Here is a 27774-nt window from a genome sequence, read left to right on the forward strand (position 1 = left end):
CCTGATTACTTGGGTTAATAAGGCATCAACATAAAACATTCTACTTTTTTTATGTGGAAAATTTATACATTTGCATTTTAACGTTTTTAGGGAACATGAATAACTGGTTTCTGAAGAACTGACAAACTGATGGAACACACTACAATTATGTATCAGTTGTACTATTAAACTGGCAACCAGGTATTGTTTTTGTCTTGTGTCTCTGGTCTACAATTTATCTGTCATGGAAACAGCAACAGCTCAGCTATTAAGATCCTGTCCTTGTCTCAGGAAGGTTGTGAATTTAAAATCCCACGACTGCCAGAGGGCCAGTTTTGGGCTTGGATTGGATTCTGGTTCACGTGTAAAAGTCACCTTGGATAAAAGGCTCTGCCAAATGAATTAATGTAACTTTGCTGTTGCTTTCCTTTAAAAGCACCAACAAGCCATTTATATTGATCTGCATCAGACTAGACATGTAATGCACTTTCTTCTAAGTACAGAGACTAAAATTCAGCAAAGCTCTCAGTAGTGTATGTAATGATGTACTGTTTAGGCTTGGATGGGATACGTTTTCTGGATGTACAGTACTGTGCAAAAGTCTTGGAACCCTATATATTTTAGTCGAAACTTTATTATCGATTTTTATTTTATGACTTCTACATTAGCCCTGTGATGACCTGGCGACTTGTCCAGGGTGTACCCCGCCTTTCGCCCGTAGTCAGCTGGGATAGGCTCCAGTTTGCCTGCGACCCTGTAGAACAGGATAAAGTGGCTAGAGATAATGAGATGAGAATGAGATCAGACTTCTACATTAGGCGACATGGTGATGTAGTAGTTAGCACTGTCGCCTCACAGCAAGAAGGTTCTGGGTTCGAGCCCAGTGGCTGACGAGATCCTTTCTGTGCGGAGTTTGCATGTTCTCCCCGTGTCCGCGTGGGTTTCCTCCGGGTGCTCCGGTTTCCCCCACAGTCCAAAGACATGCAGGTTAGGTTAACTGGTGACTCTAAATTGACCGTAGGTGTGAATGTGAGTGTGAATGGTTGTCTGTGTCTATGTGTCAGCCCTGTGATGACCTGGCAACTTGTCCAGGGTGTACCCTGCCTTTCGCCCGTAGTCAGCTGGGATAGGCTCCAGCTTGCCTGCAACCCTGCACAGGATAAGCAGTTATGGATGGATGGATGGATGGATGGGTGGACTTTATTAAATTAGTACAAAAACATTTTAGATTTCCAAACAAATCCAATTCATAAAATGAAACATTACAGAAAAATATTTGTCAATAAAGAAAGCAGCATATTCCAGAAGAGACACTTTTCAGGACACCCCCCCCCCCCCCCCCCCCCCAAAAAAAAAAACAACAACAATGCATGCTTCTGGGTTTTGCTGCACAAAAAAAAGCAAGTGTGACAGTCAAAGCCACAGGACGTGGGCACTTTGATGTGATTACACCCACACAAATGGCACGTGACTCAAATCAGAACAGGTGAATGTTGAGTCGCATCACTGTTCTGGGATCAGATCTGCTTTGTCTCAACAAAATGTCATCCACAGTTAGAATTCTTGATTCTGATTTGTCAGAAGGTGTTTTCCAAAATATCATTTTCATAAAATATGTTGTTTTTCTCCCATTGACATGCTTATAGCTAACGAGAAACATCTGATTAGCTTTCTCTCCACTGCTTTTGAGTCCTCCCACTACTTTAAACAACCAGATGTATGTCTATGCTTATGAATAGCTTATAAATATTTAATTCTTGTCTAAGTAAATAAATTTGTTTCAGTATATTAATAGCAATGATAAAGCTGATAGCAAGGCATGATCATAGGCCTAGCCAATGAAGTTGTCACAGTGACATCATTATATATAAATAGCATTGATATCGAAGTAAATTTAGCCAATCAGAGTGCTTTCTATGGACATGCTGGAATAGCTAACAATAAAATAGCATAATCTTTAAAATTAAAAAAACAAACGTATAATCAGAGGATTGTTAAATTTCACACTCAGTCATGTTCGTACAGACATGCATTATTCTGCATTAAATGAACCCTCCACACACACACACACACACACACACACGTATATCTCACCTTGTGATGGGAAAAACTCTGGGAGGCACACAATGAAAGCAAGGAAGATGAGTATGGCAAGTTTGGCGACGGTCGTTTTCATCATGGACACAGTGTGATGATGGACAGCTCTCTCTCTCTCTCTCTCTGCTCTGACTATGAACTGTTGGAAAGCAGCTAACACAATTTTTTAAAATAGTCGTAATAGCCACCAACTTCATGTGTTCTTTTTCTTGCACTCACAAACACGTGTCAGAGTTAAGCAAGCAACGCAACCGTCTCACCACTCTACTTCCTGTCTTTCTTCCTGTTGCAGCAGTGATGTTTGTGATCAAGAGTGAAAGATGCAGAGAGAAACAGAAAGTGTTGCATCACTCTTCAAATCAAATCAAGTTTATTTGTATAGCGCTTTTAACAATAAACATTGTCGCAAAGCAGCTTTACAGAATTTGAACGACTTAAAACATGAGCTAATTTTATCCCTAATCTATCCCCAATGAGCAGCCTGTGGCGACGGTGGCAAGGAAAAACTCCCTCAGACGACATGAGGAAGAAACCTCGAGAGGAACCAGACTCAAAAGGGAACCCATCCTCATTTGGGCAACAACAGACAGCCTGACTATAATATTAACAGTTTTCACAGGTATAACCCTCAACTGTCCTCATGGGGCCGTCCTTCACAGGAGCGGTGCGATAAAACTCCGACCAGACACAGGGCACCAGGATGGATCAAGCAGGTCCGAGGGGCAGAAGAGGCCAGCATCTCAATCCCAGGACCAACATGTAACTCAGAGGGACAGATTGGGAGGGGGGGGGGGGGGGGGGGGAAGAGAGAGAGAAAGAAAACACAGGTTGTTAGGTATGCCCTAAAAATGACAAGTATTAAATCTGTGTGGTAGACTCGCAGAGACGAGAGTCTTTACATCAGGCATAACACACAACAATGGCATGTTAATATTCACTCTTGTGAATTGGCTGGTGTTACAGGCGTTCGGTGTTACAGGCGTTCGGTGTTACAGGCGTTCGGTGTTACAGTGTTAAACTCTTAAACAGGCCAGTATGACGTTGCAGGCCTGGAGTTTATGGCTTTGTGTTTATCTAACATGTTCTAGTTTCTGATGAAGGGGAAGTTCATGGTAAATACGTGGTGTGTGTGTGTGGTCTGGTAGTACCACCATACACACACACACACACACACACACTACCAAACTACCAGAGAAAGCGCTAACTCAATACTGCTTAGTGTCAAAATGTACCACTTATAGCACTTCCATGTGCTGCCAGCATTCTTACCGATTTTCCTTTTCTAAATTCATCTATTTTCTTTCTTTCTTTCCACATTATCCTGTCTTATGTACTTATACACCCCACCTTACCTACCCACCAGGGCTTTACATTAACTTTTTTGCTCACCGGCCACTGTGGCTAGTGGTTTTCCCGAGTCACTAGCCATTCAGCCTTTTCACTAGCCACAATTTTGTTGCCAGGAAATCGAAGTTTTTTATTCACCATGATACGTTAAAGTTCGGAAGCTCTAGATTTAATTATGAATGGCAGCGTATAATGTATCTCTACAGTAGCACTCATGTATTCAGTGCTGTTAAGGTAGCTCCCTATATGAAAACATGCAACCAATTCAGACAAAAATATAAACAGAGTATTCTGTTTATTGAACTCAAATTCAAGCCCCTTACAATATGAAATATCGTATAATATGAAAATTAACATTCAGTACAACTGAACTGATTCTAATATTAAAAGTCCAATTCAAAACATTTATCACTGAAAACCATTTGATGTTTTGATATGCAAGCATTATGTGTCTCTCATCTCATCTCATTATCTCTAGCCGCTTTATCCTTCTACAGGGTCGCAGGCAAGCTGGAGCCTATCCCAGCTGACTACGGGCGAAAGGCGGGGTACACCCTGGACAAGTCGCCAGGTCATCACAGGGCTGAGACATAGACACAGACAACCATTCACACTCTCATTCACACCTACGGTCAATTTAGAGTCACCAGTTAACCTAACCTGCATGTCTTTGGACTGTGGGGGAAACCGGAGCACCCGGAGGAAACCCACGCGGACACGGGGAGAACATGCAAACTCCGCACAGAAAGGCCCTCGCCGGCCCCGGGGCTCGAACCCGGACCTTCTTGCTGTGAGGCGACAGCGCTAACCACTACACCACCGTGCCGCCAGCATTATGTGTATTATCAATTATTATTATATATATTATGCATTATCTATTAATTGTGTGTGTGTGTGTGTGTGTGTGTGTGTGTGTGTGTGTGTGAACATGTGTAGAGAGAGACATTAAATGTCCTCATTACATTCATAATCAGATGAGTCTGAATGGTCCATGAAAAATGGTCTTCGTGACCTGAGGCTTCCAGCAGGCCATAAGCTGATAGCTGGGGCGAGATTAACTTCTTTCCAATCGTGTGAACGTTTCTAAACAGCAGCTCCATCCTCTCCAGCTCAGCCGACTTCATGACAGCCAGGGACTTGAAAGCAATGCTGTCCTGTAGTGAACCAGCCGTCTTCGCCGGTTTTGATGTTATAGTGCCGATGTGTGCATTTGACTTTTCGTGGTCCTTTATAGTTTCGAGTTTAAAATTACTGGTGCCTGTCTTTGCCAGACTTTCTACAGTCTTCGCAGTACATGGTATTTTCGGTTTTGCTATGAACTAGCCAATCTCGCCCGAACTTCCATTTGTCATTGAACTGTCTTATCTTCCTATTAGCATCTTGTTCATCTCCATGGCCGAAGCCAGCTGTGAGGCCCCCACGGTCTGGACCTCAGTCATTTTTAAGAGCTGAAAATACATTTGTACGCTAAATATTCAACTGGATAAAAAAAATAAAGAACATTAAAACATCTCCATGGGGCGGCACGGTGGTGTAGTGGTTAGCGCTGTCGCCTCACAGCAAGAAGGTCCGGGTTCAAACCCCGTGGCCAGCGAGGGCCTTTCTGTGCGGAGTTTGCATGTTCTCCCCGTGTCCGCGTGGGTTTCCTCCGGGTGCTCTGGTTTCCCCCACAATCCAAAGACATGCAGGTTAGGCTAACTGGTCACTCTAAATTGACTGTAGGTGTGAGTGTGAATGGTTGTCTGTGTCTGTCAGCCCTATGATGACCTGGCGACTTGTCCAGGGTGTACCCCGCCTTTCGCCCGTAGTCAGCTGGGATAGGCTCCAGCTTGCCTGCGACCCTGTAGAACAGGATAAAGCGGCTAGAGATAATGAGATGAGATGAGAAAACGTCTCCATAAAAAGTGCATTGTTAATGATGTTAAACGTTGATTCTCTCTTCTGTGTCTGTTTGGTGCGCGCAGCTCTGAGACCAACAACACAAAAGCGAGACCAAGAACACAAAAGCGAATGACTTGGGGGAGGAACGCAGTGCAGGAGACACCGGGTTTCCATGGTAAAACATGGTGGTGTATACTGATTTTTTTCCCAGAATTTTTTTTTTTTTGTGTAGGTGTAACGGATGCCAGATTGTGAATGTATCTTAGTTCCATAGGCTACATGGTTAGGGTATCTTTTGTCCTCATTGCTTGGGCCAGATCAAACCATTAAACAAGCTTAAATTATTCTTACTCTTGCCACATACATGATTTTATTTTCAAAACTGATGATATTCAGTTCAAACACCATTAAAAGTAATTTCAGGAATAGATCTCTTGTGTGGCGTGTAATTCACCCTCTCATTTAAATATGTCGAAAATTTTTCGGTGCGCGCTTTGCGCATCACGGACCTCGGTGATTTTAAAAAGCTGCTCATCCCTGCCCCTTTTCCCCTGAGCAGCAGGGTTTGAAACTCCAGCTATATGCCGCCACATAGTGCGCTTGTCAGTCGTCAGCAACTTTGTCGCTTCATTCATGAACTGCAGGTTACCGTATCATTGATTTTATCTGAGACATTAACAAATGTTCTCAACAATTCTAACATGTCAGAATGTTTATGCAGGTGCTCATGGGAGTTGCAGGTGCGTAATATTACATTGCCATGCATTTATTATATCAGATGCCTTCAGAGAAAACTACAATTAAAATATATTGTCATACCACAGAATAAACCACCCGCCAAAGTGGCTAGTGGGACTCAAGTCATTACCCGCCAAAGACGAATTTTACCCGCATTTGGCGGGTGCTAATGTAAAGCCCTGCTACCCACTCTACCCTACCTACCCCTCCCAACATCCTACTCATCCAACCCTAACCTTTCCATCCCAGCTACCTACCTTTCCCACCATCCCAACCCCATCCTACCTACCCATGCCACCTATCCACTCATCCTGCCCTAAACTACCTATCCCTGCATACCAACCACCCTACCAACCTAGCCCAACCTTTCTACTCATACCACAATACCTACCCGTCCTACCTACTGAACCTTCCTACATACATAACTACATGCTCACCAATCCCACCCTACATACCTATCCAATCCTACGGAATCATCCCACACTAATTACCCATCTCACCATCCCTACCCCACCCTACCTACCCATGCCACCTACCTACTCCTCCCACCCTAAACTACCCATCATAGCATACCAACCACCCTACCAACCCAGATCAACCTTTATACCCAAACCACAATACCTACCCATCCTGTCCACCTAACCTTCCTACCTAGGTAACAACCTACCCACCCATCCTACCCTACATACCTATCCAATCCTATGGAACCATCCCACACTAATTACCCATCCCACCATACCTACCCAGCCTGCCTACCCAACCCAATTTATATACCCATCTCACAATACCTATCTACTATACTTACCCACCCAATCTACACATCTCACCAGACTTACCCATCCCACTTACTTAATGCCCAGGTCAGACAGCAGAAAGATGCATGCTGAGACCTGCAATCAGTTGGGTGGCGACTGATCGCAGGTGGACGCAGGCATTTTGAATCAAATCCTTTGTTGTGGTCAGACGTATTGCAAGACACAGAGTTTTTAAGCTGATTCAACCAGTTGGAAGCAGACACAGTTAGACGCAAGTTGACACAGCGCACAGAAAACCATTAAAAAATATAAGGGCATAAGACTGCTCGCAGGTTGTTGTGAACTGTTTGCAGGTGCAGTCTGCGTCTACCTGTGATGCATCACAGCCATCTCTTTTTTTTTTTAAAGATATTTTTTGGGCTTTTTTCACCTTTATTGGATAGGACAGTGTAGAGACAGGACAGGAAATGAGTGGGAGAGAGAGACGGATCGGGAAATGACCTCGGGTCGGAATCGAACCCGGGTCCCCGGATTTATGGTATGGCGCCTTATCCACCTGAGCCATGACGCCCCCACAGCCATCTCTAAAAACTTGTCTTCCCCTGCGTCAGCCTGCATCTAGCTGCCACTACCTGCTTCAACCTGCGATTGGTCGCTCAAGCATTGCATGGCCGCCTGCCTCTACATGCGTCAACCTTCTATTTGCACCAATTGGAAGCGAATCGCAGCTGAAATGTGAACAGATCATGATCCACTTGAGTCAACCTGCCGCTACTAAAGACCCCCTGCAACACACTGCCATTATCTGCGTCGTCGTGCGTCAACATAAGACCAGTCTTGTGCCTACCTGCGATTTTGTTATCGCAGGTAGACGCAAGTAGTTGAAAACTAGTTGCAGCCTGCTATCTGACCTGGGTATAACCTTCTCACCTATTACCTGCCCTCCTACCCACTACATACCCATCCCCCATTACACACCTTACCTACCCATCACTCCTACTCATCCCACCTATCTATGTACCTACTTAGAGTCGCTAATAATCTACCCACTCTACCAATCAATGGCAGAACAGTTTGTAGTCCTGTGTAACAACTCTTTAACTTGTGGGAAACACAGGAACTGGAAGCAGGCTTCAGAACAGGTGTGTTCTTTTTATTTTTCCACTTTTCAGTGACAACTAACATGTATACTTTCTCACATAAACACACACATGGGGTGACACAGCTCTCTCTCTCATTCCTGGCTGTTTGAAAGACAAAGAGACACAAGTTAATACACAGCCAGTAATTAGACATACTGTAGGTGCACCTCATCACATGTTACCTGCTGGTTCAACCTGCTCCCTCGCCGTTTACAGCCGACACTTGACCATGCCCCTGCGACCACATCCTGCTATAGCAGGCCTTTATAGCTTGCAATAGCAGGGTTGGACTGAATAGAGCTGATTTTTCTAAAGAATCTTTCTTTAGTATACAAATTGTACAATTATCGTAGGTCTAGAAACACATTTAAATATTACAAACTGAAGAAGAAGAAGAAGAAGCCTTTATTTGTTACATGCACACTCGAGCACAGTGAAATTCATCCTCATTTAACCCATTTGAAGCAGTGAACACATGCATGCACGCACACACACCCAGAGCAGTGGGCAGCTATACTACAGCGCCCGGGGAGCAGTTAGGGGTTAGGTACCTTGCTCAAGGGCATTTCAACCCAAGGCCACCCCATGTTAACCTAACTGCATGTCTTTGAACTGTGGGGGAAACCGGAGCACCAAGAGGAAACCCAAGCAGACATGGGGAGAACATGCGAACTCCACACAGAAAGGCCCCCCATCAGCCACTGGGCTCGAACCCAGAAAAGAACCTTCTTGCTGTGAGGTGACAGTGCTAACCACTACACCACCACGCTGCCCTTAACTGCATCTTTAAGGTACAATATTACCAAAATTACCAAGATAGTATCAAATTGTCCAAATAACATGGCTATAGAGTCTTGTATTAGGTGTCTATTATGATATGTGTTTATTAGTCTACAGTGGAATGCTGGAGTATATTTACCTACACTCACCGGCCACTTTAATAGGAACTTGTTCTTGATTCTAAGATTCCTGTTCTTGTCTGCAGGAGTGGAACCCAATGTGATCTTCTGCTGTTGCATGCTGAGATGCTTTTCTGCTCACCAGAGTTGTAAAGAGTGATTATAGGAATTACTATATCCTTCCTGGCAGCTTGAACCAATCTGTCCATTTCCCTCTGACCTCTCTTATCAACAAGGCACTTGTTTCCACCCACAAAACTGTCGCTCACTCAGTGTTTTTTTTTTTGCACCATTCTGTATAAACTCTAGAGACTGTTGTGTGTGAAAACCCCAGGAGGTCAGCAGTTTTTGAAATACTCAAACCAGTCCATCTGGCTCAAACCAACACCCATGCCACAGCGAACGTGACAGAGATCACAATTTTTCCCATTCTGATGTTTGAAGTGAGCATGAATTGAAGATTTGCACGATTTTATGCATTGTGCTGCTGTCAAGGGATTAGTTGATTAGAGAACTGCATAAAACAGCAGATGGATGGGTGTTCTTAATAAAGTGCCCGGTGAGTGTATGCTATAAAAGGCTGTGTTTCAAATGCATGTTTAGTTCAAACTGAAACGGTAACGCAAAACCAAATTATGATTATAGTTTTTATTAACCCAGGATGGAGTTCTCTGCTATAGGAACTAAATGTACACTATAAAAGTCTTCAGTTTGAGCTGCAGACCATTTCTTTCCTTCAGCCTAAACCTGCAATGTAATGCACACTCCCAATCCACTCAGCAGCATTAAAGTGCTCTCTGTAGGACACTGAAAGATGTTCCTGCTGTTCTGCAGGAGCTTGTTTCCGGTTATCGCACTAAGCCAGGATAAGATTCCTACAGGAACCCACTGTGCTAAACGAGTGCCTGGAGAATGATGTGCTCTTATCATTCATTTCCAGCAGGTTCGAGCTAGCAGCCAAGGCCATGATTTCTCGTTCCATACTTTACCCTGGAGATTACACAGGCAAGGTGGTGAAGATGTAGACTCTGTGCTTAGTATAAACCTCTACTGCAATATATTTACCTGCATACCATGTACTGTATGCATTTTATGCCAGAATTAGCAACATACAGCAGATACAACTAGATGCATGTCATGATTGATGTCATATTGTCGATAATGTAATATTTTGGAGACACCAAAAAACAAAGAAGAGTCATAACATAGCTGTAAAACATCCATAAAATATTTATTATGAATATGTTCATTGTGAAGTCTTCTGAAATGCATGACCTAGATATATAAAACCCAGATTTGCAAAAATAACTTTTCTTGTGCACAGAATAATCAATAATTCAATTTATTCACTTCCCCCTTCTCTTTTATAGATGAATGACATGAATTTGAGTGAAGTGGGAGAACGAATGTGAACAGCTTTTATTATTATCTTTTTTTCACGGCTTCTGACATTATCATCAGAATGTAGAAAAAGTTCATGGAGTTTCTTTAAAATCAACAAAATGTGCTGTGTAATATATAGTAGGTATTGCATGCACAGGATATGGGTCAAGGACAAAACCAGATATATTAAAGAGATATATTCAATTACTGTACATGGCGGCACGGTGGTGTAGTGGTTAGCGCTGTCGCCTCACAGCAAGAAGGTCCGGGTTCGAGCCCCGTGGCCGGCGAGGGCCTTTCTGTGCGGAGTTTGCATGTTCTCCCCGTGTCCGCGTGGGTTTCCTCCGGGTGCTCCGGTTTCCCCCACAGTCCAAAGACATGCAGGTTAGGTTAACTGGTGACTCTAAATTGACCGTAGGTGTGAATGTGAGTGTGAATGGTTGTCTGTGTCTATGTGTCAGCCCTGTGATGACCTGACGACTCGTCCAGGGTGTACCCCGCCTTTCACCCGTAGTCAGCTGGGATAGGCTCCAGCTTGCCTGCGACCCTGTAGAAGGATAAAGCGGCTAGAGATAATGAGATGAGATGAGATGTAGAAAAAGTTCATGGAGTTTCTTTAAAATCAACAAAATGTGCTGTGTAATATATAGTAGGTATTGCATGCACAGGATATGGGTCAAGGACAAAACCAGATATATTAAAGAGATATATTCAATTACTGTACATGGCGGCATGGTGGTGTAGTGGTTAGCGCTGTCGCCTCACAGCAAGAAGGTCCGGGTTTGAGCCCTGTGGCCGGCGAGGGCCTTTCTGTGCGGAGTTTGCATGTTCTCCCCGTGTCCGCGTGGGTTTCCTCCGGGTGCTCCGGTTTCCCCCACAGTCCAAAGACATGCAAGTTAGGTTAACTGGTGGCTCTAAATTGACCGTAGGTGTGAATGTGAGTGTGAATGGTTGTCTGTGTCTATGTGTCAGCCCTGTGATGACCTGGCGACTTGTCCAGGGTGTACCCCGCCTTTCGCCCGTAGTCAGCTGGGATAGGCTCCAGCTTGCCTGCGACCCTGTAGAACAGGATAAAGCGGCTAGAGATAATGAGATGAGATTCAATTACATGACAGTAATAAACTTCTCCATGCAAGGGGTCGCTGTCTCCAGCTCAGTTTTTATATAATAAGCAGCAAAGTTTGTTTGTTTGTCTTGAGCTAACGTTGCCATTTCTTGACAGATTTTCACCAAATTTGGCAAGTAGGTCCAAGGATGACTTGGAATTTTGTAGAAAAAAACAAAATTCATGTACGGGCCCCAGGAAGGTCCTTGGGGGGCACAACATCCACCCACCCCCTCCCTCAACACCTTCCACGTGACATTTATCAACACAAACTCTTGACATATCTTCACTAAACTTGGCACTTCGGTACAGGAGATAGCCATTATTTGACAGAACTCAGAAATTTCATATTTGGGCCCCAAGGGGTCCCCAGTGGGCCCCTGGGTGGTGGATGTTTGGATTTTTGTTTGTCTTGGGTTAACATCACCATTTCTTGACGGATCTTCACCAAATTTGACATGGAAGTCTGGGGGCAACCCAGAATTTTGCAAAACCCAGGAAATGCTGGGTAGTATAAAATATACCGTTATATACCCATCCATCCACCCATCCTGCGTCCTGCAGAAGGAGGGAGAGCGAGACCGGGAAAGAACGATAAAGCATATTTTGTCAAAGATTTTGCAGAGAAACCTGGTTGTTACTCTTCATCATTTTGCTGTCCTTTGGCACATTATTAAACCTCCATGAGATCGAGATGCTGACATCTTCTGCTCCTCGGACCTGCCTGATCCATCCTAATGCCCTATGTCTGGTTGGAGTCTCATCACATCGCTCCTGTGTAGGACGGCCCCATATGGACAGTTGAAAGTCACACTTGGAAGATGCTCTGGACACTTACAGTAATGCTTTTATGGCTGAGGACTACAGTTGACTTGCTAACTTTAGGACTGCAGTTGTCATGAACAGTTTTGCACTCAAGTTTCCATCAATGAAGAGTTTATAACATCAACGAAACTGACTTCATGTTAAAACTGTTAATGTTATAGTCATGTTGTCTATTGTTGCCCAAATCAGGATGGGTTCCCTTTTGAGTCTGGTTCCTCTCGAGGTTTCTTCCTCATGTCGTCTGAGGGAGTTTTTCCTTACCACCGTCACCGCAGGCCTGCTCATTGGGATAGAATTAGCTCATGTTTTAAGTCATTCAAATTCTGTAAAGCTGCTTTGCGACAATGTTTATTGTTAAAAGCGCTATACTTTCATCCATCCATCGCACCAGAACCAACCACACAATGATAATGATACTCCATTGAATCACTGAGAACACAGGGAGACAAGTGGTCATGAGCACCCTTATGGAATAAATCTCATATATTGAACATCCATCCATTATCTCTAGCCGCTTATCCTGTTCTACAGGGTCACAGGCAAGCTGGAGCCTATCCCAGCTGACTATGGGCGAAAGGGACACAGGGCTGACACACAGAGACAAACAACCATTCACACTCACATTCACACCTATGGTCAATTTAGAACTACCAATTAGCCTAACCTGCATGTCTTTGGACTGTGGGGGGAAACCGGAAGGAAAGAAAGAAAGAAAGCACAACTTTATTCATCACACACTTGTGAAATTTCATCTCTGCATTTAACCCATAGGGTGGCACGGTGGTGTAGTGGTTAGCGCTGTTGCCTCACAGCAAGAAGGTGCGGGTTCGAGCCCCGTGGCCGGCGAGGGCCTTTCTGTGCGGAGTTTGCATGTTCTCCCCGTGTCCGCGTGGGTTTCCTTCAGGTGCTCCGGTTTCCCCCACAGTCCAAAGACGTGCAGGTTAGGTTAACTGGTGACTCTAAATTGACCGTAGGTGTGAATGGTTGTCTGTGTCTATGTGTCAGCCCTGTGATGACCTGGCGACTTGTCCAGGGTGTACCCCGCCTTTCGCCCATAGTCAGCTGGGATAGGCTCCAGCTTGCCTGCGACCCTGTAGAACAGGATAAAGCGGCTAGAGATAATGAGATGAGATTTAACCCATCTGAAGCAAGGACGCGTTATCCTAATGGGCTTCATGGGCAGCTGCCCAGGGCCTCGGCCACTAGGGGGCTTCGGAGGTAGCGAGATTGGAAAATATGAAACGATATTTTCAGAAGTTTTGATCATATTGATAACATTTTTGATGCATTTCGCCACCCGTAAGGAAGCCCACCTTGTCCCGTCGCATAAATCACCCGTCATTGTCAATATGATCACTGTCCACCATGTCTTCACACGCTACGCCAGCTTGAGTTCACTGAGTTAATTAATGACTTCGCTTTCCAGAAAAGTAGGAAAGTGCCCTTGTAAGTTGACCCATGGCTGTCAAACTGAATGCGCAAAGCTGTGTGCCACTGCTGTTTGGGACATTACGTGTGTGAAAGGATAAAATGTTTCACATAGCCTAACATTTTGAGATTTATTTCTGAGAAGCAAGATATTTTTCTTTCTTTGTTATCGCTCTTTGTTTTCACAAATTAAAAGTCGCCTGGATTCCAAAATGAAAACGAACGGTTATATACCAAATGAATGTTCTTGTTCTGAATACTAAAGAAACTGTTGTAGGCCTAGGTTATGTTCTTGACATGTTGTTCATTGACTCACTCATTCAAAGGCTTCTTGAGGCTAAACTTTAGTTAACCAGACTTGTTAACCGTGATGTCTGATGGATTTTTTCACCATGCAATTGCCTATTTCACCATTGCTTTTTCTTGATTAAATAGGTGTTGATGGATATAAAGTTTTATCGTTCAATAGTATTTCTAATTGTGCCACTGTCATTATTTAAGTTTCTGTGTCTAGTGAGACAGGCACGTCTGAGGGGGTGAATTTGCTGAGCGGAGTTGACAACAGGCGGGGGTGGGGGGGGGTGTTAATGTGGCCCTGATCTGAAGCAGTGAGCACACACGTGAGCAATAAGCACACACACATACCCAGAGCAGTGGGCAGCCACGCTAACAACGCCCTAACTGCATGTCTTTGAACTGTGGGGGAAACTGGAGCACCTGGAGGAAACCCACGCAGACACGAAGAGAACATGCAAACTCCACACAGAAAGGCCCTCACCAGCCGCTGGGCTCGAACCCAGAGCCGTCTTGCTGTGAGGCGACAGTGCCGCCCTATAAACTTGACTTGACATGCAAAAATAAAAATGCATCATGCATCCTAGGCCATTCCTGCTCCTTTAGTCCTGCTTCACTGTACTTTTTCTCACTGTACTTTTTCTCTAATGGATATTTATAACTCCCGCCTCACCCTCAAAGCCATCAGGATTGCAGGTGACCCCACCCACCCATCTCACAGCCTCTTCAGCCTGCTGCCATCGGGGAGGAGACTGCAGAGTCTCCGGGCCAAAACCAGCAGGCTCAAGAACAGTTTCTTTCACCAGGCGGTCAGGAGGCTCAACTCCCTCCCTGTTCTGCCCCTCCTCCCCCCTCTGCCCCCTGCCACAGATTCTGCTCGCACACCCCCCTTCAGCATCTGACATGTCACCTTCACAGTTTCCCCCCCCAACACACACACACACACACACACACACACACACACACACACATATATACATACATCTCATCGTTCATTAACACACTGAACTCAGGGACCGCACATCTCACTTTACCGCACATCTCACTTTACCTCGCTCATTTGCACTATTCCGCACTACATCTTAACAGCTGCTAGTTTGTTTGTACTGCTTATTTCATGTTTACCTGCTATACCTCAAGTGCCCTTGACTGTTTGGTTATTTGAACCAATTTATGTGTGTGTCTGTGTGTGTATATATATATATATATATATATATATATATATATATATATATACACACACACATTATATATGTGTGTGTTATATATATATATATATATATATATATATATATATATATATATATATACACACACAGACACACACATTATATATGTGTGTGTTATATATATATATATATATATATATATATAAAACACACACACATAAGTGTGTGTATATATATATATATATATATATATATATATATATATATATAATGTGTGTTTAGTCTACATCTAGTTCCTATCTAGAGTGTTTATACTGTTTATATTGTCTGAGTGTTTAGTCTGTGTGTAGTTCTTATCTAGTGTTTACACTGTTTATATTGTCTGAGTGTTTAGTCTATGTCTAGTTCCTATCTAGAGTGTTTATACTGTTTATCTCATCTCATCTCATTATCTCTAGCCGCTTTATCCTTCTACAGGGTCGCAGGCAAGCTGGAGCCTATCCCAGCTGACTACGGGCGAAAGGCGGGGTACACCCTGGACAAGTCGCCAGGTCATCACAGGGCTGACACATAGACACAGACAATCATTCACACTCACATTCACACCTACGGTCAATTTAGAGTCACCAGTTAACCTAACCTGCATGTCTTTGGACTGTGGGGGAAACCGGAGCACCCGGAGGAAACCCACGCGGACACGGGGAGAACATGCAAACTCCACACAGAAAGGCCCTTGCCGGCCCCGGGGCTCGAACCCAGGACCTTCTTGCTGTGAGGCGACAGCGCTAACCACTACACCACCGTGCCGCCCTATACTGTTTATATTGTTTGTTTTTTTCAATTATTCTATTTTTATTTATTGCATTGCCTGTTTGCACCATGGGTCAGAGAGGACTGATATTTCATCTCTGCTGTATGTCGAGCATGTATAGCATATTTGACAATAAAGTTGACTTGACTTGACTTTTTCTTCTATCAAACCTGACTCATGGTAGACAGCATCTTAATGCATTCATTAACAGTGCAATGCAGCTGATGAATTCAGTCAGTTATTTCTATGTTATTATTATTCTCATCTCATCTCATCTCATCTCATCTCATCTCATTATCTCTAGCTGCTTTATCCTTCTACAGGGTCGCAAGCAAGCTGGAGCCTATCCCAGCTGACTACGGGCGAAAGGCGGGGTACACCCTGGACAAGTCGCCAGGTCATCACAGGGCTGACACAGACACAGACAACCATTCACACCTACGGTCAATTTAGGCCAAGTTTACATTAGACCGTATCTGTCTCGTTTTCTTCGCGGATGCACTGTCCGTTTACATTAAAACGCCTGGAAACACCGGGAAACGGGAATCCGCCAGGGTCCACGTATTCAATCCAGATCGTGTCTGATCCGGTGCTGTGTAAACATTGAGAATACGCGGATACGCTGTGCTGAGCTCTAGCTGGCGTCTCATTGGACAACGTCACTGTGACATCCACCTTCCTGATTTGCTGCCGTTGGTCATGTGATGCGACTGCTGAAAAACGGCGCGGACTTCCGCTTTGTATCACCTTTCATTAAAGAGTATAAAATTATGAAAATACTGCAAATACTGATGCAAATACTGCCCATTGTGTAGTTATGATGGTCTTTAGGCTTGCCATCCTTCCACTTGCAAGTGGTAAGTGACTTGCGCACAGTGGCTCAGTCCCGAATCACTGCTCGTGTACTACACTCGCACGCTGTGTGAGCTGCGCAGGGCCGGAGTGCGCACCCTCCAGAGGGCACTCGCTGTTCAGGGCGGAGTGATTTGGAGCGCAGCCGCTGAGGAGGAAGCGATGAGCCGCACTGACACATTTCAACTTACGTGCCGAATTAGTCATGTGATTAGCGTATCCGTGTATTGGCGTTGCTGTGTGCACGCGAATTGTTTTTAAAAACGTTAATCTGATGATCCGCTGATACGGTCTAATGTAAACCCCACCTTAGAGTCACCAGTTAACCTAACTGCATGTCTTTGGACTGTGGGGGAAACCGGAGCACCCAGAGGAAACCCACCCGGACACGGGGAGAACATGCAAACTCCACACAGAAAGGCCCTCGCCGGCCGCTGGGCTCGAACCCAGAACCTTCTTGCTGTGAGGCGACAGTGCCGCCCTATAAACTTGACTTGACATGCAAAAATAAAAATGCATCATGCATCCTAGGCCATTCCTGCTCCTTTAGTCCTGCTTCACTGTACTTTTTCTTCTCTCAAACCTGACTCATGGCAGACAGCATCTTAATGCATTCATTAACAGTGCAATGCAGCTGATGAATTCTAGCATGCATTCAATTCAGACACCACTTGCATTTCACTTGTGCACTGTAAGGACTGATTTGCATTATGGGACTGTGATCTATAAAAGAGCAGCATTGCATATTTACTGCACATCATCATCATCACAGAGGAGCAGACATTTATGATGCTTCCCCATTTGCAGCGCGCGTGCAGTCAGTTATTTCTCATCTCATTCTCATCTCATTATCTCTAGCCGCTTTATCCTTCTACAGGGTCGCAGGCAAGCTGGAGCCTATCCCAGCTGACTACGGGCGAAAGGCGGGGTACACCCTGGACAAGTCGCCAGGTCATCACAGGGCCGACACACAGACACAGACAACCATTCACACTCACATTCACACCTACGGTCAATTTAGAGTCACCAGTTAACCTAACCTGCATGTCTTTGGACTGTGGGGGAAACCGGAGCACCCGGAGGAAACCCATGCGGACACGGGGAGAACATGCAAACTCCACACAGAAAGGCCCTCGCCGGCCCCGGGGCTCGAACCCAGGACCTTCTTGCTGTGAGGCGACAGCGCTAACCACTACACCACCGTGCCGCCCCCAGTTATTTCTATGTTCTTATTATTTATGATAATTATTATTATTTCTTAAAATATATTTTATGTTATTATAGTTTGGCATGTATGCCTGTGTGCAGCACAGTGACTCTTCCACGCCCTTTCCACTACAGAAACTGCATCACGCTATTATAATGACTGTTATTATTCAGCGCGCCTGCTGCTTATGATCCTCTACTGCACTCTCAGTCACTGATACCGAAATAAAATGCCTTATAAATAATAAAGAAATAAACAAATCAGCGTTAAAACCATCTCCGCAGTCAGGTAAGCCGGTTTATTTATCATATCCTTTTAGTTTTATCCACCCAAGTGAATATTATTACTATCATTTACCGCGGAGCGATACAGCAAACAAACAGACATGCTCCGTGCAGCGGGTATGAGGAAATGAGACAGCCGGCGCATGATGCTGCGAAGGCGGCTTAATTTTCAGGCGAGCCCGCGGCTGCAAATGAGGCCTGAAGCACTTTTGTTGTTGTTGTTGTTGTTGTGACATCTAGTGCTATCTATGAATGGATGCATAACATACCTGGAAACTAATTTCACTGCGTCAATGTTTTTGAAGTGTTTTTTTTTCTCTTAATTTTGTAGCTAACAAGTGGTTTAAATAAACCCTGATGCCACAACTTCATCTTTTAATGATATGACTGACTGATTTTCATTTAACATATCCCACATAAAAGTAGAATAAAGTGACAATTATGTACTTTTAATGTATGATGAGCATAACCTGTTGTTTCGTCCGACATTTTCTTTAAACCATTACTTCAAGCAATTTATGAATCAGTATAAGAAACAACAACAACAATGCTTCAACCTCTGAAACCAAATCCACTTTTTGTACCAGTCTCTTGGTATCTCATCTCATCTCATCTCATCTCATTAACCAGCTGACTACGGGCGAAAGGCGGGGTACACCCTGGACAAGTCGCCAGGTCATCACAGGGCTGACACATAGACACAGACAACCATTCACACTCACATTCACACCTACGGTCAATTTAGAGCCACCAGTTAACCTAACCTGCATGTCTTTGGACTGTGGGGGAAACCGGAGCACCCGGAGAAAACCCACGCGGACACGGGGAGAACATGCAAACTCCACACAGAAAGGCCCTCACCGGCCCCAGGGCTCGAACCCGGACCTTCTTGCTGTGAGGCGACAGCGCTAACCACTACACCACCGTACCGCCCTATGTTGAAACTCAGAAATTTTGTTTTTTTGAAAAATATATGCTCATTTTGAATTTGACGTCAGCAAGACGTTTCAGAAGAGTTGGGACGGGGCAACAGAAGACTGAAAAAGTTGTGTAATGCTTAAAAATAAAACAAAAAACTAATTTGGTTAATTGGCCTCAGATCAGTAACATGATTGAGTATAAAAAGAGCATCCCAGAGAGGCGGAGTCTCTCAGAAGTAAAGATGGGGCGGGGTTCACCGCTCTGTGAAAAACTGCGTGGCCAAACAGTGCAACAATTTAAGAATAACGTTCCTCAATGTAAAATTGCAAAGAATTTGCGGATCACGTCATCTATGGTACATAATATCATTAAAAGATTCAGAGAATCTGGAGAAATCTCTGTATGCAAGATACAAGGCTGAAAACTGACATTGGATGCCTGTGATCTTCAGGCCCTCAGGAGACACTGCATTAAAAACAGACACGTGTCTGTAGTGGAAATCACTGTACGGGCTCAGGAACACTTCAGAAAACCATCGTCTGTGAAAACGATGTGAAATCCATAAATGCAAGTTAAAACCAGATATAAACAATACCCATACACACCACCACCTTCTCTGGGCTCGAGCTCTTTTACGATGGACTGAAGTGACGTGGAAAATTGTCCCGAGGTCTGATGAATCAAAAATAGAAATTCTTTTTAGAAATCATGGACACCACGTCCTCCAGGCTAAAGAGGAGAAGGACCATCTGGCTTGTTATCAGTGCACCGTTCAAAAGCCAGCATTTGTGATGGTAAGAGGGGGCATTAGTGCACATGGCATGGGTAGCTTGTATATCTGGGAAGGCATCATTAATGCTGAATGATATATACACGTTTCAGAGCAATATGCTGCCATCCAGACAAAATCTTTTTAAGGGAAGGCCTTCTTTCTTTCAGCAAGACAATGCCAAACTGCTTTCTGCATATATTAAAACTGCATGGCTTTGTAGTAAAAGAGTCCGGGTGCTAAACTGGCCTGCCTGCCTGCAGTCCAGACCTGTCTCCCATTTAAAACATTCGCTGCATTATGAAGCGCAAAATATGACAAAGGAGACCCTGAACTATTGAGCAACTGAAAGTGTATATCGGGCAAGAATGGGACAACATTTCTCTTCCAAAATTATGGGAATTGGTCTCCTCAGTTCCCAAACGTTTACAGAGTGTTGTTAAAATTAGAGGTGATACAACACAGTGGTAAACATGCCCCGTCCCAACTTTTCTTAAACGTGTTGCTGACATCAAGTTCAAAATGAGCATATATATTTATTTTAAAAAATGGTCAATTTCAACATTTGGTATGTTGTCTTTGTACTATTTTCAATGAAATATAGGGTTTCCATGATTGGCAAATTATCGCATTTTGTTTTTATTTACAGTTTACACAGTGTCCCAACTTTTTTGGAATTGGGGTTGTGTAAATGGTTTCAATTTTTTGATTACTCATCCTGTACTAGTCTTGTGTTCATCCAATTAAATGCTAGGATGAATATGTCCTGCCCCTGGGGGGCGTGGCTTGCTCTATAGTAGCAGCTGGTTCACAGTCAAAAGCTGCACATTGTTCCCTTTTCCAACCATCACATGGTTGAGAACAAAAATTGCTTGGATGAGAATTTGGAAAAGGACAGAGTTTGAGAGTTGGTGCTTTAAATTATGGCTTTCGAGCCATTTTATGAGGACTTTAAGATCTTGATTTGGTGTTCTGGAGATCGTTTCATGATATTAAGTGTGTTTGAGTCAGTTAATGTAAAACAGGACTCTTTCTCTTGATGTTTTTAAGCTAGTTTTTGAAGACCATTAGCACAAAGGAGACTGAAAGCCTTGGGACAGAAAGCACATGTCCTTGATGATGATGGTGATAAAAAAAAACACATTCACTAGCAGGACGACAGATAAATAGGATGAAGGATTTAATAACATCAGGCAGGTCTTAATTTCTCTTTAGCTTCGGTTAATTGCACATTTATTTCCAGAACACACTGCCTGATCTCCAGCTCAGACTGAAAATAGAAATTTTTCAAGGACACTCACCTTGCATATAAAATTGACCTATATGGCTGTACAGTAATTTATCCAGCAAGTGCCTTTTTGTCTAAATTCATCATGGTTCTTTTTATTGCTGAGGAAAAAAACATTTGTTTGAGAATTTTATTGTTTTTATTTCCATTTTTTGAAAATAGATCAGGAATAACACACCTGGGGGCATGCAGTGATGGGAAAATTATCAATGTCAAGGTGGTGTGATGAAGCGCAGTTACTGTTAAGTTACTGTTACCACCCTGAAGTGGATTATTTTCCTATAACAGCATGCTTTAAAGCAGGGGTTCTCAACCTTTTCTGCTTTAAGGCCCACCTATTCATACTTGTAACGAGTCGGGACCCATTAAAAAAGATCACCAATTATTTTGGCTCATCTCTTGTATTAGAATTGAATAATCTATTGTAAAGTGTATTAATGGAATGCAGTATCACTCCCTGTTACAGATGGGAGCCCAGGAATTAAATAAATGCAACGAAAACAAACTGTTTTTAATTGTAGGTATTGTATTTAAAACTGTACGGACATGCCAGAAGCGAAGCCATACATGCAGGGCATTCTCAGTCAAAAAGGATTAATGATCCAAAAGTGGAGTCTGGCCCATTAACACAAGAACTTACTGTCATGTTTGTGTCCAGTACACAAGCAGGCTATTAAAACCAAGAAGTACACTCAGAATAATTGGATATAGAAACCACTCAGTGGGATTAGATCTTTACACGCTAACAAAGAAGGATTTTTCCTACGAGTTGGAAAATTATCCATCCATTGAGTTCCCCGACATCTCAAACTACCTGGTGCTGCAGACATCGTTCTACACGGACACACAGATGAAAACCTGGAAGAGCATGGAGGCGTACAACTTTTGATACATGGCTGGGCTTGTAGTGTCCTGATCCTATCTGGGGATTAGGACACTACAAGATAGACGGCAGTAGACGGATCTAAGTGCAGGAAGAGTGTTTATTAGCAGACGTGATATTTAAGTCAAGTCAGGTTTATTTATATCACGCTTTTAACAATAGACATTGTCGCAAAGCAGCCTTACAGAGAATTACAGACTTTAAACATGCACTAATTTTATCCCCAATGAGCAAGCCTGTGGCGACGGCGTGAGATTTACAAAAACGAAAGCAAAGCAGAATCATAAAGCAGAGTATTTAAACAGCATTATAAACATGGCTAGAAACAAACATGACAGTGATAATGAAAAAACTTCGCAAAGCCTCTGTGAAAACGGAGTCCTTATATGCACGTATTGGTTGTGCTCAAATCAGTATCAGGTGTTTCCCATAATGACTGGGTCCCATGAGCGCGTGCAGCCGCGCGAGCTGCATCAGACTCAAGTGCACAAAGGCGTAACAGTCAAGTGTTTACCTGCTGTATGACCACAACTTTTAGCTCACGTGTATACCGCCATGCATCGCCACCAAAATGCCTCGATAACCCATTGCAAATCATCATGAGCTGTAGTGTGACTGTAGCTTAATGAGGCGGATGAGACGTCGGATGCAACCCAGCAATTATACCCTAATACGAGTAAAAACTAGCTTCAGCTTGGAAAAAAATTTGCGGTGCGGCCCAGGGGTTGAGAAACACTGCTTTAAAATGTTTTATTCTTCAAATACTACATACACACACACACACACACATACATAGTGGTGCTTGAAAGTTTGTTCAGATTTTCACACAAGTCCTAAAAGTAGATAAAGAGAACCCAGTTAAACAAATGAGACAAAAATATTATACTTGGTCATTTATTTCTTGAGGAAAATGATCCAACATTGCATATCTGTGAGTGGCAAAAGTATGTGAACCTCTAGGATTAGCAGTTAATTTGAAGGTGAAATTAGAGTCAGGTGTTTTCAATCAATGGGATGACAATCAGGTGTGAGTGGGCGCCCTGTTTTATTTAAAGAACAGGGATCTATCAAAGTCTGATCTTCACAACACATGTTTGTGGAAGTGTATCATGGCACGAACAAAGGAGATTTCTGAGGACCTCAGAAAAAGCATTGTTGATGCTCATCAGGCTGGAAAAGGTTACAAAACCATCTCTAAAGAGTTTGGACTCCACCAATCTACAGTCAGACAGATTGTGTACAAATGGAGGAAATTCAAGGCCATTGTTACCCTCCCCAGGAGTGGTCGACCAACAAAGATCACTCCAAGAGCAAGGTGTGTAATAGTTGGCGAGGTCACAAAGGACCCCAGGAGAACTTCTAAGCAACTGAAGGCCTCTCTCACACTGGCTAATGTTAATGTTCACGAGTCCACCATCAGGAGAACACTGAACAACAATGGTGTGCATGGCAGGGTTGCAAGGAGAAAGGCACTGCTCTCCAAAAATTGCTGCTCATCTGCAGTTTGCTAAAGATCACGTAGACAAGCTTGAAGGCTATTGGAAAAATGTTTTGTGGACGGATGAGACCAAAATAGAACTTTTTGGTTTAAATGAAAAGCGTTATGTTTGGAGAAAGGAAAACACTGCATTCCAGCATAAGAACCTTATCCCATCTGTGAAACATGGTGGTGGTAGTATCATGGTGTGGCAGTGGGGGTGTGGTCAAGCATCGGTCTGTGACCGGAGGGTGGAGTCAGGGAAAGTAAGTGGCAGAATCACTACACCTGATGTGACTTAACCTGTGTTTGTGTGTCTTCCCAGCAACCACGCCCTATATAAGGAGAGAGAGAGCAGAGGAAGAGAGCTCTCCAGAACCAGATGACTTATGTGTGTGTGTGTGTGTGTGTGTGTGTGTGTGTGTGTGTGTGTATGCGTGTGGCTGGGAGAGCGTATGTTTGTCACTGAAAAGTGCAGAAATAAAGAGTTTTGGAAACTCAGTTCTGGCCTGCCATACCTCTGTGCTCCACCCACCCGTTCAAAGTTCTACACATGGTTTGGGCCTGTTTTGTTGCATCTGGGCCAGGACGGCTTGCCATCATTGATGGAACAATGAATTCTGAATTATACCAGCGAATTCTAAAGGAAAATGTCAGGACATCTGTCCATGAACTGAATCTCAAGAGAAGGTGGGTCATGCAGCAAGACAACGACCCTAAGCACATAAGTCGTTCTACCAAAGAATGGTTAAAGAAGAATAAAGTTAATGTTTTGGAATGGCCAAGTCAAAGTCCTGACATTAATCCAATGGAAATGTTATGGAAGGACCTGAAGCGAGCAGTTCATGTGAGGAAACCCACCAACATCCCAGAGTTGAAGCTGTTCTGTACGGAGGAATGGGCTAAAATTCCTCCAAGCCGGTGTGAAGGACTGGTCAACAGTTACCGGAAACGTTTAGTTGCAGTTATTGCTGCACAAGGGGGTCACACCAGATACTGAAAGCAAATGTTCACGTACTTTTGCCACTCACAGATATGTAATATTGGATCATTTTCCTCAATAAATAAATGACCAAGTATAATATTTTTGTCTCATTTGTTTAACTGGGTTCTCTTTATCTACTTTTAGGACTTGTGTGAAAATCTGATGATGTTTTAGGTCATATTTATGCAGAAAGAGAGACCATTCTAAAGGATTCACAAACTTTCAAGTACCACTGTGTGTGTGTGTGTGTGTGTGTGTGTGTGTGTGTGTGTGTGTGTGTGTGTGTGTAATATATGTGTGTGTGTGTAATTAATTGTGGTCAGAAGTTTACATACAGTGACATGAATGTCATCTTGGATATGAATGTCATGGCAATATTTGGGCTTTCAGTAATTTCTTTGAACTGTTCTTTTTCTGTGGCAGAATGATTGTACAGCATACAGCTTTAATTAAAAACCACTAGAATTTGGTGCACAAGTTTTAATTTTCTTTGGGTTTTCTCAAATTAACACAGGGTCAAAATTATACATACAGGGTCAAAAATTTACAAACGCTCACTTAGACTATTAATTCAGGGGTGCTGAAACTTCCAAAATATCTCTTAACTTGCTAAGGTCTCTTAACTTCCTGTTAGTAATCATGATTGACTACAGCTGGTAGCTTCTCTGTGCCTTCATAAAAAGGGTTTGTTTATAGCAGTCATTGGATTGACCAATACACAATACAATGGGAAAGTCCAAGGAGCTCAGTGCAGATCTGAGGCCAAGTTTACATTAGACCGTATCTGTCTCGTTTTCTTCGCGGATGCACTGTCCGTTTACATTAAAACGGCGGGAAACGGGAATCCGCCAGGGTCCACGTATTCAATCCAGATCGTGTCTGGTCCGGTGCTGTGTAAACATTGAGAATACGCGGATACGCCGTGCTGAGCTCTAGCTGGAGTCGTCATTGGACAACGTCACTGTGACATCCACCTTCCTGATTCGCTGGCATTGGTCATGTGACGCGACTGCTGAAAAACGGTGCGGACTTCCGCCTTGTATCACCTTTCATTAAAGAGTATAAAAGTATGAAAATACTGCAAATACTGATGCAAATACTGCCCATTGTGTAGTTAGGATTGTCTTTAGGCTTGCCATCCTTCCACTTGCAAGTGGTATGTGACGCGTATGCCCGATATGCACTGGGATCACACACACAGCGTCTCAGTCCCGAATCACTGCTCGTGCGCTTCACTCGCGCACTCTGTGAGCTGCGCAGGGCCGGAGTGCGCACCCTCCAGAGGGCACTCGCTGTTCAGGGCGGAGTGATTTGGAGCGCAGGATGCCTGCGGAGCCGAGCATATCTGTGTATTGGCGTTGCTGTGTGCATGCGAATCGTGTATTGGCGTTGCTGTGTGCACGCGAATCGTTTTAAAAACGTTAATCTGATGATCTGCTGATACGGTCTAATGTAAACCCCACCTGAGAAAGAGGATCACAGATGTAGACAACTCCTGAATGTCTCTTGGAGCCATTTCTAAACAACTGCAAATTCCAAGATCAATTCAAACAATTGTATGCAAGTTATTGTGCGGTGTCATCACTTTGCCAAGCCACTTTGATTCAAGAAAACCCAAACTGTCACCCTCAGCTGAAAGGAAATTGGTTTGGATGGTCAGGAACAACCCAGGAACCATCATGGCACAGCCCTGCCATGAACTGGAAGCTGATGGATCACTGTCTACAGTTCAGATCACCCTGGACTAAGAGGCTGCTATCCAAGAAATAACCCCCTGCTCCAAAATTGACACCTTCAAGCTTAACTAAAGTTTGAAGCTGACCACATGGACAAAGAAAAAAGCCTTCTGTATGGTCAGATGAGACAAAGATTGAGTTGTTTGGCCACAATGACCACCATGTACAGAGGGACACTGTACCAGCTGGTGGTGGTGGTGGTAGGATCATCATGCTCTGGGGCTGTTTTGCAGCCAGTGGAACTGGTTCATTGCACAAAGTGGATGGAATAATGAAGGAGGAGGACTACCTCAGAATTCTTCAGCATAAACCATCAGAAACTTGAACACGGTTTGGGAGTTACAACAGGACAAAGAACCCAAACACGCATCAGAGCTGATTGTGGAGGATAAAGCAGGCTAACATTAAGCTTAAAACAAGTCCTGACTTCAACCCTATTGAAAATATATGGACCGTGCTGATAAGTCGAGTCCATGCCAAGAAAAAAAAAATTAATTGAACTCTACCAATTATACCATGAAGAGTCGTGAAATATCCAACCAGAATTCTGCCAGAAGCTTGTTCATGGTAAACAAAAATGTTTGGTCAAGGTGAATCTTGTGTTGATTTCAGAAAACCCAAAGAAAATTAAAACTTGTGCACCAAATTCTAGTTTTTTTTTAATTAAAGCTGTATGCTGTACATTCTGCCACAGAAAAAGAACAGTTCAGAGAAATTACTGAAAGCCCAAATATTGCCATGACATTCATGTCACTGTTTGTAAACTTCTGACCACAACTCTGTGTGTGTGTGTGTATATATATATATATATATATATATATATATATACACACACACACACAGTGGTGGGCAAAAGTTTACATACCCCAACAGAATGTTTCGTTTCTTGCCTATTTCTAAGAGAAATTGAATGATGATACACAAAAACCTTTATTTCACTTGTGGTTAATGGTTGGCTGAAGCCATTTATTGTCAAGAAAATGTCAACTCTTTTTAAACCATTATGACAACAAAAAAACTACACAAATGACCCTGATCAAAAGTTTACATACCCCAATTCTTAATACTGTGTATTTCCCCCTTTAACATCAATAACAGCTTGAAGTCTTTTGTGATAGTTGTCAATGAGTCTCTTTATCTTTTCAGATGGTAAAGCTGCCCATTCTTCTTGGCAAAAAGCCTCCAGTTCCTGTAAAGTCTGGGGCCGTCTTGCATGGACTGCACGTTTGAGGTTTCCCCAGAGTGGCTCAATAATGTTGAGGTCAGGAGACTGAGATGGCCACTCTAAGACCTTCACTTTATGCTGTTGTAGCCACTGACAAGTTGATTTGGCCTTGTGTTTTGGATCATTGTCGTGCTGGAATGTCCAAGTTCATCCTATGCGCAGCTTCCGGGCTGAGGCGTGTAGATTTTCCTCCAGTATTTTTTGATAAGTGACTGCATTCATCCTGCCATCAACTCTTACCAAATTTCCAGTGCCTTTGTAGTTCACACATCCCCAAAACATCAGAGATCCACC

General features: G+C 43.5%; 2 protein-coding genes across 5 annotated transcripts in view; one reads left to right on the forward strand and one right to left on the reverse strand.

The window, feature by feature from the left end:
- The window catches only part of si:dkey-192k22.2 (uncharacterized), a 31562-nt gene extending 29215 nt beyond the window's left edge, over nucleotides 1-2347 (reverse strand). For 3 of the 4 annotated variants that reach the window (XM_060916698.1, XM_060916697.1, XM_060916696.1), the window contains exon 1: nucleotides 2074-2345. In XM_060916698.1, the coding sequence (XP_060772681.1) occupies nucleotides 2074-2158 (85 nt within the window). In that variant the 5' untranslated portion in view covers nucleotides 2159-2345. Of the gene's footprint in view, nucleotides 1-2073 lie in introns of all 4 variants that reach the window. The other variant, XM_060916699.1, reaches the window with a different exon arrangement.
- Nucleotides 2348-18097: 15750 nt separating this feature from the next.
- klhl5 (kelch-like family member 5) overlaps nucleotides 18098-27774 on the forward strand; it is a 132444-nt gene continuing 122767 nt past the window's right edge. Inside the window, exon 1 of the mRNA XM_060916701.1 lies at nucleotides 18098-18200. The gene's annotated coding sequence lies outside the window, so the exon portion shown is untranslated. The remainder of the gene's footprint in view (nucleotides 18201-27774) is intronic.

This window comes from Neoarius graeffei, chromosome 3, assembly GCF_027579695.1.
Source record: "Neoarius graeffei isolate fNeoGra1 chromosome 3, fNeoGra1.pri, whole genome shotgun sequence".
Taxonomy (NCBI): domain Eukaryota; kingdom Metazoa; phylum Chordata; class Actinopteri; order Siluriformes; family Ariidae; genus Neoarius; species Neoarius graeffei.